Here is a 13452-nt window from a genome sequence, read left to right as displayed (position 1 = left end):
GTTGCCTTCTTTCCTGCCGGATCCTGAATTCCACCATCTCATGGTTGCTGCAGCCAAGGCTGCCCCCAACCTTCACATCTCTAACCAGTCCCTGTCTGTTGGTAAGGACAAGGTCCAGCAGGACACCCTTCCTCGTAGGCTCTTCCACTATTCGTGACAAGAAGTTACCATCAGTGCATTGCAGGAGCCTCCTGGACTGTTTGTGCCTTGCTGTGTTGTCCCTCCAGCAGATGTCATGGTGGTTGAAGTTCCCCATGAGAACCAGGGGCTGTGATCTTGAGGCTACTTCCACCTGCCTATAGAAGGCCTCATCAACTTTCTCTTCCTGGTCATGTGGCCTGTAGTAGACACCCACAACAKTGTCCYCCGTGCTAGCCTGCCCTGTGATCTTTACCCATAAGCTCTCGACTGCCTCCTCCTCCACCCCTAGGCATAGCTCGATGCGTTCCAGTTGCTCTCCCACATGAAGAGCAACTCCACCACCTYGCCTTCCTGGCCTGTCTCTCCTAAAAAGCACATAGCCATCCATGGCAGCATTCCAGTCATGTGAGCTATATGAATGAATGAGCTGAATGAATCGAACATGCTGTAGAGTAGTAAAGTAATTTGGTTGCTTAATACCCACATTATTTTTGAGCACAGAAAGGAGAAGTGTCATGAGATATTTCTGTTTCTTACAGTCAAAAGATTTTAGTGGACTGTGACGTCAACCTTATTAGACTTAGAGAGTCTGTTTATTTCTTACCTTTCTTTTCTTGAACCTTGAAGGATTCAAAAGCATTGCAGTCCAGAAAGACAGAAGGTTAAATGCTAACTGCAGTTTGGATGTCCAGAARATTCTTGGGACATCATGATTGTGGCCTAGTATTTTAAGGCTCTAGAAGTATAAGCATATTTTAGTCATAAAAACCCAGTTCTGTGAAGCCAGTGAGAGATCAGTGAAAGACAGATTAAGCTAACTTTTAGGTTCCAGAAAAAAAACCCTCATTTAGCCTCCCCTTTTAAATTCATATCATATTTTATTGAGAAAAGAGGAATAAAATACTGAAAGCCAAAATATGAATGACTGCATGTTTCTCGAACTTGCGTAAGCTCCGTCAATTACTGGAATTTAATGTTATACTGATCCTGAAGTTAAGTAATTGCATAATCAACTGTGGGCTTTTTCTTTTTCTTTTTTTTTTTTTTTTCTTAATCAGGATTATAGAAAGCAAGTATGAATTCATTATGTAATTTTCCTTTTAGATAAACGAACTGGTGGATGCCCGAGATGTCAGCATCGGAGCCTGGTTTGAAGCTCATATAGAAAATGTTACCCGAGCAACAAAGGGACATAAGAATGGTAAAGCTCAAGGAAAGAGTGGTAATACTTACAAAAGGACTAATGGAAACTTAAGTCAAGATCACCCTAGAGAAAATGCAAATAATTTGGACAGTACCCCATCCACATCTTACTCAGACTGTATGGACACTGATGAAGAAGCTATTTATCATATCAAGTATGATGAGTAAGTGCTCCTGATATTATTTTGAAGACATCACATATTGTTATTTGGTTTTGTATAAACCAAGAATTTCTTGAAGAAACTTGGAACCAAAGAAAGCAAGTTCAGTATTGCCACCAAGAAAAAATATTAAAAAAAACATAACACTTGTCAGTTGGATATAGTGAATACCTTGGGAGTAATGAAATTTTTCATTCCTAAGTTCCTGTCAAGTATTAATTTCTGTGTCATGCCTTTATGAAACTTGGTCCATTCTCTTTTATAAGATAAGGAGACTGTATAAATGGATTTTTCTGAAGGTGTTTTCCAAGTAAAATACGAGTTTAATTAATCAGCAGTCTACTAGAGTCATGTTGGATGCTCAGTTTAATGGAGTTTCTTATCAACAGCTTTATACCATTTCATTCCCTTGAGAAATCGGTCTTTTTCAGTTTTTTGTAATAACATCTGTTGAAGTAGCAAACTAAGCGCTAAAAGAATAGAATCGGTGAGAGTTTTTAACTTCTATTACTGAGAGCAGTAAACCTGTGCAATGGGAGATTAAAGGGTAGACAAACATCAAGTATGTTCAGTATTGGTCTTCTTGAGGATAAACTCATTAAATTTAAATTTCTGAAGTATGTTTTCAGAGTATCTACTTTGAATTTAGCTATTTCAATAAATAACTGCAAAACTTCTCTTGCCAGGAAGATTTTAAATGTTGCAGACTAGAACAGACTACCTTTCTGATGCTTGTAGTAGTAGCAGGAGTAGAAAAAATTTGAGGCATATTTTGACTATATGTTGAGTTCAGATACAGTTTTATATCTCCAACTTTTTTTAACTTTGCCCATTTAATGTTAGATAATCACAATGCTGAAAGCAAAAATTTAAATATTTACCAAAATATTGAAAGTTGTAAGAAATGCGTAGAAACAACTTAATTGTCCAGGATGATCAAAATGCAGATGTTTTCTCTTAAATGTTACAACTGCATTGTGGTCTGAGTTCAAAATCTGACTTTAAGACTGCCTAACTTTACAGCCCTGCAGATGTGTTTGAGTGAGCTCTGGGTAAAAATTTGTGAGGAGCAATGTTTCTAATTGTTTCAGTGAAACTGTGTTCCTCATTTTGTGGATATTATTGTTTATTTATGAGTCAAAGCAGTACTGAAGTGAGTGTTGCAGAACAAATCTGACTGTCTTATTTATTTATTCATGCTTTAAAAAAATATGTATACTGCTAGGATCTAGCTGTTAACTTGCAGCAATTGAGGACAATCATCTTTTTAGTCTTGCTATAAGAGGATCTTAGCAGTTGTATATTTTTAGCCAGCAAAACCAGTTACAGCATAGTGTACATACATACACAGTGTTACAAGGTGGTCGCTGAAGTCAAGGTTATTTACTTGATCAGTCTAAGGTATTGAAAGTTTGAGCTTTTGTGAAGAAAAATCATTTAATGGATTTCTAGCAAGCAAGACATGTACTTTTATCAGTTACAAGGTTCTATTTTAATAGAAATTAACATGCAAATTTGTACRGTGATTTTCTGTGCACTCAAAGTATTATGTTATTATATATTAGTATTTACCTTTTTCATGTTTTGAGACCACGTGTATCCTGTCACTTGTATGCTTGATATAGGGACGGAAATAGGGAGGGCTCAGTGCTTTGCCGATCCATTCCTCTGTACTCCTAATCAACTAATTCTCATCTGATTTCTTAGGTAGTCTTACTCATTTGAGGTTCATATTGTATTGTAAGTTCTTTCTTCTGCACATAGTTACTTGTTCATGGATATTCTACTCTTCAGCTTTGGATTGTGCTGTTTACCACCAGATTTGACATTTTTGGATCTGTCTTTGCTGTGTGCTGTGCTGAAGAAACTTTCCTTCCTTTTATCTGCTATGGAAGATGATTCTGTTGGGTTGGGGGCTTTCAGCTCTGCCTTCTCCACAGTAGGTATATTTTTACTAGAGATGAAAGCACTTGCAGTTTCAGAAGCAGAATAAAAACAACTTACAAATGGACAGCATAAGCCTGATGCTTATCTAGAGCTATCAGCTCTAGATATCAGAATTACTTTCAGAATTACTTCAAAACAGTGTAGAAATATAGCCAGCTGTCTGTCTCTGACACAAGTCCATGATTCAGCAAGTCCTCAGTGATGCTAAGATTCTAGAATGTTTCTCCCTCTTTGCTTGTTTCATCTTTCAGTTTGGAGAAATCTCACTGAAACAAATACTAGAGCTGAGAGAGAGGTCATGTATAGTGCTTTGAAATGGTCTACTCCAAACATAACTCTGATTCCAAGACTTCATGATAATGGCAGATATACTTTACTATCCCACATGTTGTGGCAGATTTAGTTTGACAATGCAGAAAAGCAAAAATACAAACAACATCCATTTTCTTTCTGTTGATTCCTGAAACCAGTCACTCCAGATGCAATGGTTAGATGGGASGTACTAGAAGATGGTTCAGTCTTGTATCAGGAGCAAGTCTTCTGTCAAGAAGATCCTGTTGTGCTGAACTCATTCCCCTACTGTTTCCAAAACCCACTCCGTATATCTCAGCTTAGATGAAGACCTGAAACTGTTCTTTTATTCCTTTTCTTGCTATCCTATTGGTATTGACACTATATTCTTAGATTCAGGACTGAGTTACAGACAGTGTTGTCTGACACCRTCTTTCTCTAGCTGAGAACTTAAGCGTTAATTATATCTAAAGGTGAAGCTTCACTTCATCCTCCTCTCTTGGGCTGTATTTATTATCCTTAATTATCCTATTGTTACGTTGTTCTGGAGCATACTTCTCTCTACTTCTTGCTATATTTGTCTGAGAGAGAATGAAGAACTAATTAAGAATTTTTCAGCTAGAACGTCTGCAAAAATTGTGGCATGTTTACCTTTTCTACCTCAAGTTCTGTAAGGGTTAGTACTGCCTAGCTGCTGATCTAGTTAGTCCTGTAGTAGTGCATCAGAAGGCTGGCTGCCTGTGCAAATCAGGCTTCACCCTTGAAAGTAGGTAAAAGAACATCAACAGATTTCAGGTTCATTCTGGCTTATGCTTTCTAGCCAGAGATATTTGGCAGTCTCATCAAGAGAGGAAGCCAACCAATTGTTCATTTCTTCTCAACAAGGTAACTTCTAAGTCGCTGAGCTATCCAAAGAACAGTCTTTCTTAGAGGATGAATCTGAACTTGTCCTTCCCTTAACTGAGAAGGCTGGTCTTAACAGTGGCACTACTAGACTTACAGGTGTGTGTGTATATATATATATATAAAATTTATATAGATTTATATGTTCCTCTTTACCCTCCCTTGCCTGTTCAGTAGTATGGCTACYGCAAATGTGGAGAGGGGAAAATGGCAAAGCTCTTCTGGTAGAGAATGTGGTGAAGAAAGATYAGACTTTCTATGAGAACTTAGTTATAGTAATTTGAAAGAGGGCAATCACCAGTCCCTCCTGACTGTCCACTACAAACTATCTGAGTGCTACATATCTCTTCTTAGTTGGTAAGGAGCAGAATGGCTGAATTTCTTTGCTCTAGAGGCTTTAGGCCTAGCATTTCATTATCATGCAATGGTTATAAGGCCTGCATACTTCTGTAGAGGAATAGTTCTGCTTATAGAAAACCTATTGCCATTTGGAGAAATGGCAATTCCTCTAAGTTCCAGGTTAAACAGAGTTGCTCATAAGCAAGTACAGCGTGACTTTTAAGTCATTCAGTTTAAGAGTGCTGTCTTCATCAGTGAGATAGAAAGCAGAGTATCAGTTTTATCAGTGCTGTCATTCTGTCAGCCTTTGGTACCAACTCTTTTGGCATCCAGTCATAGTATCAGCGCTTTTGCTTGATACTTCACCTTATGCTTCAGTTTCTCAAGACAGGCTTTTTGCCTTGAGGCTGGCTGCCTGTTAATAGGTGTGTTCCTACTTCTATTAGTGTCGTCTTCCTCCTTTTCTGCCACTTTATTCACTGTATTTCTATTTCTCCTTTGCATGTGTCGATGTCACAGATGGGCACTAGAAACTTTTTAAGTTAGGGTTTGATACCACATTTTGTACCTTACGGTCATCCAGTCCTTTCTTCTCCCCTGAACAACTGTCTTTTATTACAAAAGAATACAAGAGAGTGAATATCTGAGATGTGCTTAGATATTCAAGTCAGCTGAGGTAACTGTAGATTCAGTCTTTGCTGCTGATGGCTTGCTCAAGARTCAGTCCTAGATTATGAGCAAGAGACTGCAATATCTTAATGTGACACAATAAAGACAAGTCTTACAGTACCGCATCATATGAAGGCTTGCCATTAACTTACTCCATTTTGCATTTTTGTGCAGTGTTGGCTATAGTTTGTTTACTTTCAGTATGTGAAGCATAGTTTTTAGATACTTAGCTCTTCACTAAAATAGTAGAAAGACTTGCTGATTTACAAACATGMTGTTTTTTCTTAAATTTTTCATTCAAGTCATTTATAGTGAAGGCCTTTATCTATTTAAGCAGATTGTTACACTGATTGTCGCCAGGAAGCCTAGAGGTGTTTACAGCCTGAAGAATGTCAGCATGCATATCTACTAAAACACAGATAATTAAGTATGAGTCAAGTGTGTGTAGCTTTTTTCAGGGCCCTCACATTCTGATGATGATACCTGTAGGATATTGTATCAATCAACAGAGAAGTTGAAATTATGTTTTAGGGTAATATCTGCATTATGTGACATAAAGTACACCATTCTGTGGTTAATTCTTCTAGAGTGCTAAATACCTTAGCAAAAGTGATTGTCAATTTGTATCACAGCTAATAGACGTTGTGGAATAATACCCTCTGAGCTTCTTCAGAACTGGAAGCACTCCGAGGTGTCTTTTTTTCTTTCAGTCCAACAAGAGACTGTAATCTCTATTTTGTTTAGGTTGTGTGCTGGAAGTTTTCATGATTCATTAGAATTTAAATGCAAGTCTTTTCTTTGATGTTGTGAAGAACTCCTCCAAAAACCAATGTGATGCAGTGACAGTGAACTACATGCCCAGCCTCGTTAAGACAGTTTAGGTCTCCAGATGGCCATTGGTATTAGTGAGAATTCCTAAAAGCTCCAGAAGGTTCATGGATTTGTACAGGCAGAAGTTGGGGTACTGCACCATTCCAAGACCTTATACTGTTCCTTTCTACTCCTTGCCAGTTCTGAACGTTTCTGCTTGTTAGTATAGACCTGTTCCTTGTTGGTGATCTGTGTCTTTATTGTTAACAGGAAGATTTTAGCACGAGAGACTTACATTGTGAGGTAGGTCAGTGATGTTACCAAAGCATGTTCCTTGTCTAACAGAGGTTCTTTTGTTGATTGTCCAATGGATGTTAAGGGTAAATCTACGTATTAAGTTAGTCGGAGTCTTTGTTGCCATTTCAGCTCACTGTCTTTCAGTGGTGTGTTTCTCAGGTTTATCTCACTGTACATTATTTAAGTTAAGGTTTCTTCCGAGTTTAGTGCAAGTTCTCCCATCTTTGTGGTCCTTATCATTAACAAAGCTGAAAATTCGTGGTTAATGTTAACTTTCAGAGCYTGTGGAAACCAACTTGCTACTTTGTCTCCTCAGGAAGGTGGTTTTCCTGCTTTCTTTCACTTCTTCCTGAAGAACRACAGCCTACATGTGTTTTTGTTGTTCTTATCTTCATTTAGGACCTAGTTTAAATTCTGACTTAGAATCACAGAATGGTTGAGGTTGGAAGGGACCTGGAGATCATCTAGTCCTACCTCCCTGCTCAAGCAGGGTAACCTAGAGCATGTTAGACAGGATTGCACCTAGGCGGGTTTTGAATGTCTCCAGAGAAGGAGACTCCACAACCCCTCTGGGGAACCTTCAGATATTTATACACATTGTTAAGATAAGATTTAGATTAAACTTAGATTAAACTTGAATCTGATTTTTGCTTTGTTTAGGAAATTAGTTTACTTTTATTCCCAAATTCTATGTCTCTTCAAATGTTGGATTTAATTTCAGAGGAGATTTCAGTGAATGTTGGCAGTGTGAAAAATGCATTGCAAGACTGCTGAGACAGATTTGCCCTTGAGTTTAAGCGCACTCCATCAGAGTGCAGAGTATATTGGTAATCTTATTAAAGAATGTCTCAATTCTGGATATCTTTAGAATGTGCTGTTACTGAGTACTTTTCATTACAGCTAAATGTTTAGAAATTACGCTATCCTTGAATGTGATCCCGTTGTAACTGTTGTGTTACAAAGACTTTAGAAATCAATTTCATGTAAACTGTAAATGTCAGGAGTTACWGTGCATGTAGCCTGAAAAGCAGAAAAGAGAAATTCTTAAGAACAACTGATTTCTCTGAGGCATATTTTCCACGTGTGCATTCATCATCTATCCATCCTGGAGTCTGTGTGCTGTTCAGGGTTTTGCAGTTGAGTAGAACCAACAGCTATGCTGTGCACACAGTCCTGATGAATGTTTTTGCACACAGCCTGGCAGAGCAGGCATCACCATGAAGATGTCTTTGCTAGGGCAAAGCTCGGCACTTGCACTCTCGGCATGGTGACCCCTGCAGTTTCCCTGTGGAAGTCACAGCTACATAGTTTTTAGTAGGAGTGTGTTCACACATACTTCTGGTAACTCCTCCTCTCCTCCCACCTACAAAGAAGAACAGTGGAGAGGAGGAGAATATGTGAAGATTTATGTCTGTTAAAAGGTGCTTGCTGGCATTTGCGTTTAGAGAGTGAAGGTGGGCAGTGCATTTCTTGGAAATAAAGTTACTAGTGAGTAGTCTATTTCATTCTTCAGCRTGAAGAATTCAGAACAGTGTTAACTTTGCTTGGTTATCTAGTAGCATGTCTGTTGTTATTATGAAGTTGTTGATACTTGTGCATCTAAATAGGTTGTATTAGTGTATTACATGCTTTTACCAAACGCTGTTATTAAGCGTTTGGTAACCTGAAGTCTTGAAGAATAAATCAGGATACTATTGTGCTAAAATCCGTAGAACCATTAAAAAAAAAAAAAGACATTCCTAACCCCAAAGACTTCACAGTAGTCTTTGAAAGTAAAGGAACATATCACTGTGCCATTGCTATACCTGTAAGMTTCAGTCAGTGCTTCAGTGGGGTTATCATTTCTGTTTAGCCAATATTTTTAGGAGAGCCACTAAATCTTCTATAAGCTGTGTAAAACTTCATAAAAAATAAAAATGGGCCGTGGAAAATAAAACAGTAAATTTGGAAACTGAAAATCATAAGTTGAGGTACTGATCTCAGTGATCCAGGACATCCGTTAGACTCTGGTGTTCGTAAATGTAAATTGAGTTAATACAGTTGTATCGGTCTGTCAGTGGTAGTTCTCATCTGGAGATGGAAGGCTTATGGTTTAAATACTTAAATGCCTTGACCTCTCCACTCTGTACTCGTGTGTTGTGGTTCTTTTTTTTCTTCTGTTTCTGCTTCCATCTGGGAAGAATTTGTGAGATTGCCTTCCTTTTCTTCCATTCTATGCTTACTGTATGCTTTTGATACTGAAGTATTGGAGGCCTAGGCATATTGTGCTAGCCAGGAGAGATGCAAAATTAGGAACTTTGACAACACACTTTATTTAGGGGGATGGAAGACAATGCAAGATTAAAAAAAAAAAAAAGAGAGAGGTAGAAATAATCCTATTTGATTTTTTAAGAATGTTTTTTTTTTCCCAGATCTCATCCTTCCCAGATGGAAAATGTTTATTCTAGTATTATTTCATGTTGTAGAAGAACAGTCTTTAACTGCAGCGTGACTTCTCACAGGGCAATTACATTCTCTCTCTCTTTTTTTTTTTAACCTTTTTCTCAGACAACCTTTATTCTGTTAGTCCAGGACTAATCAGAGTTAAAGGCAGTAAGAGAAGTTGTCCTTGAAATCAGAATGAAGAGAAATGGTTCTCAATGAAGGCTAAAGGTGTTAGTCATTATTCCTTTAAAAAAGGGAGAAGACGAAATAAAAAGCGTAGAGCATTTTAGTTGAAAGACTGTGTTATATGCTAGCACTCTAAAATGCTCTGTCCTGCTTCAGCCGGACACAAAACTGTTGCCTAGTTCAGATGAAGTTATTTAGGGGTTTATAGGCCTGAAAAATAACTGGTATTCATCCACTAATGGTAATATATTTTGTATAATTCCAYCTTTTCTTAAAAAATATGTACACATATTTTAGACGTATAGATACATACCTATATATCTAAAAAAATCAAGATTTCACTGAATTGTCAAAATGCTCAAGAGTATTAGTCCACTTTTGTACAGCCTAAGTACTACACGAGAGAGTTTGACATTCTTGTAAACTTTGTCAGACTGAAACTGCTCTATCCTAATGTCTCAAAATTATAACTTTGAATTGTTGGAAGTCACAGAGCAATTTAAAGAAATGAGAAAGAAAATAAATGGTAGTCTTAAATAGGCACACCATTCCTTGTTCTAAATACTATCTTGTCAAGAAAAATCATTTTCTGCTCAAAACTGTCTACTTAGCTGAAGAAATTGTCAAGAGGAGAACAGTCTTAAACTTGTTCTTTCTTCCTCACAGAATGATTTGTAGTTGAGACTTTCTTGAGTTTTTCCTGTTTTTGTCATATTTGGTTTTATAAGATGTAACAGTTTCTTATTAAATATTCTTCTTGATGTGTATTTCTTATTGTTTCCGAACTTTGTCTCAGTGCTTTGTTTTCCAGCTTGTCTTCTTTCAGAGTATCAGTGACTTCCACTCCTGTAACACAGTGAAGTGGTGCACATCTGGAAGTTAATTTTTTCTAATTACTAGGAAAGTAAGAAGTTTTTCTTCAAATTATTAATAAAGTTTATCAGTGTAATCTGTAATTATTGGTTAATAAGTGAGGTTTTCCAAGATTCTGTTTATTACATACTTCCGATTTTTTTTTTTATTGTGGTGTGGGTTTTCTTGCGGGATGGGGAGGAAGAGTGTGTTTGTGTGGTATTTGTGTGTTCACACACTTGTACCCTTCCAATTTTCCATTTATGGATATGTATGGAGTTACTTTCTTCAGAGTTTGTAGGCTGGGAAAATGAATTATATTTTTTGTTCTCTTTTAGTGGAAAATGACAATTGTAATAAGATTTACTTCTGAGCTTACATCATGTCTCATGCCTGGAGGAGGGACAGGGAAGTCCTGACACTGTACTTTGGTTCCAGTACATGATTTTCAGAAGTTTATCTTTCCAGTTTCAGCTGTTCTAGTAATATTTTTGGATTTTAGGAATGCACAGATATTTACTGTAGCCAAGATACTGGAGTTTTTACTTCTTGGGTAATTCATTGCTAAGGAGGATGCCTACTGAGATAGGAAATTAGATGAAAAACTTGCTGAACTAGTATTAATATTTACAATTAGAGGTTAGGGAAATAAGATTTAACAATGAATGTGAGAATTCTTCTGAGCAGTATTTATTTAACTGTTATGACTATACTTACTGTTGTCATGTCTGCTTTTTAACTATTAGATGCTAAGAGTAATTAACAAGGAAAAATAATAGCATCTCAAATTGGTTTGAGTTCAAAGATTGAATTGTATCAAATCAGCTTCATTTGAATTATACTAAACTTAAGTTGATATAATTAGACCAGAATTTACTGTGTTACATTCACTAAATTATTTAGGTTTGATGTATGCTGTGAAACGCAGATTTTGTTCTCCTGAGAGTCATCTTAGGATTTTAAAAGCAAGGCAGTAGATAAGAAAATAGCTTTACTAAAGATACTAATGTCTAACAGTAGTCTTTTATTATGGTTTTGCTTGCATGGACTCTTCACTTACTTTTTTAGGCTTATTAAAAAATTGTATTTGTTGTTTTGTATTGCCACAACCTACATATTCCATTTTGTGATACTGTAATTACATAGTAGCTTTGCACATTTAGGATCTTAGATTTTAAACTAGAATTGTATGATTTATGCAAATAACATGTGGTAAGTTAACCTCAGGTATCTTTACCTGGGGTAAACTTAACATGATGTGAGTAACATTATCTAATATCACTCTGTTTTCTCCATACTTATTTTGGTAAGTTGTGACACTAGTTTACCTTTGAGATCAGAAGTTTACTGTGGAAATACTTAGTGTAATGAGGAATAAGGTTATTCTGCTTAACATACTTAAGTCTGACCACAAATGTGTGATTTTAAGCCTAACTCAAAAGCTTCTGACAAACGCTGTTTCAGCTATAAATGCATATCTGGCTGTTCTGCCCAGGGTGTCATGGACAAATGTAAACAGTTAGCCACTTTTCCTGTCTGTGTCTCATTGTTTTTAAGGATTGTTGCAGCTTAGCTCATAGAAGGGGTTCCTTGGACCAAGATTTTGGTGAATGGTAACAGCTGTAAGAGCCTATTACTTGTTAGTCTATTTTTTCCAGAAACTTCCTGACAATCAGACAAAAATTGTGAGCTCTAAGGAAGGAAGATCTGTTCAGTTGATACACTTACATGCAGATTTTCTATTTATGTGTAACAATTCMTTTGTAAAAATTGCTGGCTAGAGACATAAGGAAGCTCATGCGGAGTGTTTTTAAATTTTTTATTTATTTTCTAGTGCCTGGCATCCTTRTTTTTATCTTTGATCAGTTTCTAGGTTACAGGGGTACTAAATGATTGGCTTGATTTCTCTTCTAGATTGACTTAATTTTTCTTTCATGGTGGTAGCTGATTAATTAAATTGTTACATGATCTTTATTTTAAAGAATTTTTAATTTTAAAGTTAAAATTTCTATTCAAATTTTTAAATTTAACATTTTTGACACTTTTTTTCTTAACCACGTCTTTCTTAAACACTCACTTTTCCTGAATGAAAATGTCGTCTGAGATCAGATGACTGAGTGATTTGAGAGAATGGAAGGCAAATAATGCCTTTAATGAACGCCTCTCCCACAGTGATTTTAGGACAAACCTGACATTCAGGGAAAAGCATGCAGTAATGAATATGCAAGATGAATATTATTTCTTCACAGTTCTCCTGTATTGTGGAAGATAAATGTCAAATGCKTGAGTGAAAAAAAGGACTTTTGAGAGTGTTTAGCTTTTGTTAAATTTCTTGATGAATTGCTGAGAAACACTGGCATAATTCAGGAAAGACAGAAAAACTTTAAAATTATTTTGCATTATAAAAGCTTGATTTCCCCGATGACTGAATGTTTCACTATAGAATTTGCTCAGTTTGGGGCAAAATGTTTTGTGATTAGCTCCAATAATAGAAGAAATACTGTTTTAATGGTTGAGCTTTAGCTATATGCTGTGGAGTGTTGATTATAGAGCTGCTTTTCAAGCATCAGATGTCTTGTGGAAATGTTAAACCAAATCTGTACAACATTTGATGTCTGGAACCTGATGCAAAAGAATGTTGACTTATGACAAGGAAAATAAAAACCCTTTTATAAATCTTTTCTTCTAAAGGCAGGTTTTTGAACCTAAGTCTCTGAGTAGCTAGTAAGAGAAGAAATTCACTCAGTGAAGTCTTCACCTTTCTTTTGTTTTTTTCAAAACCAGCTAGTTTCCTTTTGTCTATAAAAGGGTATTTTGGGGGTATCTGTTTTTGTTGTTCTACTCATGCTTGTTAGCAGTCTTCTTTGTTTCACAGAATCACAGAATCAGGTTGGAAGGGACCTCTGGAGATCATCTAGTCCAACCCCCCTGCTCGGCAGGGTCACCTAGAGCAAGTTAGACAGGGTTGCAGCCAGGTGGGCCTTGAAGATCTTCAGAGAAGGAGACTCCACAACCTCTCTGGGCAACCTGCGCCAGTGCTCCGTCACTCTCACAGGGAAGAAATTCCCCCTCATGCTCAGGCGGAACTTCCTGTGCTTCAATTTCTGCCCATTGCCTCTTGTCCTGTCACATGGGGACAACTGAAGAGAGTTTGTCCCCATCCCCTTGACACCCTCCCTTCAGGTACTTGTACACATTGATCAGATCCCCCCTCAGTCTTTTCTTCCCC

The 13452-nt window shown here is 36.9% G+C and overlaps 1 protein-coding gene across 3 annotated transcripts in view; it reads left to right on the top strand.

Moving 5' to 3' along the window:
* Positions 1-13452, top strand: part of UHRF2 (ubiquitin like with PHD and ring finger domains 2) — a 94586-nt gene that overhangs the window by 27049 nt on the left and 54085 nt on the right. For all 3 annotated transcript variants that reach the window (XM_085307172.1, XM_085307179.1, XM_085307186.1), the window contains exon 3: positions 1246-1508. In XM_085307172.1, the coding sequence (XP_085163298.1) occupies positions 1246-1508 (263 nt within the window). The remainder of the gene's footprint in view (positions 1-1245; positions 1509-13452) is intronic.

The sequence above is a fragment of the Rhea americana genome, unplaced genomic scaffold (assembly GCF_003343005.1).
Source record: "Rhea americana isolate MKP2758 unplaced genomic scaffold, rheAme1 scaffold_103, whole genome shotgun sequence".
Classification (NCBI taxonomy): Eukaryota; Metazoa; Chordata; class Aves; order Rheiformes; family Rheidae; genus Rhea; species Rhea americana.
Note: the sequence above shows the minus strand (reverse complement) of the source record. Positions and strands in the feature narration are given on the sequence as shown.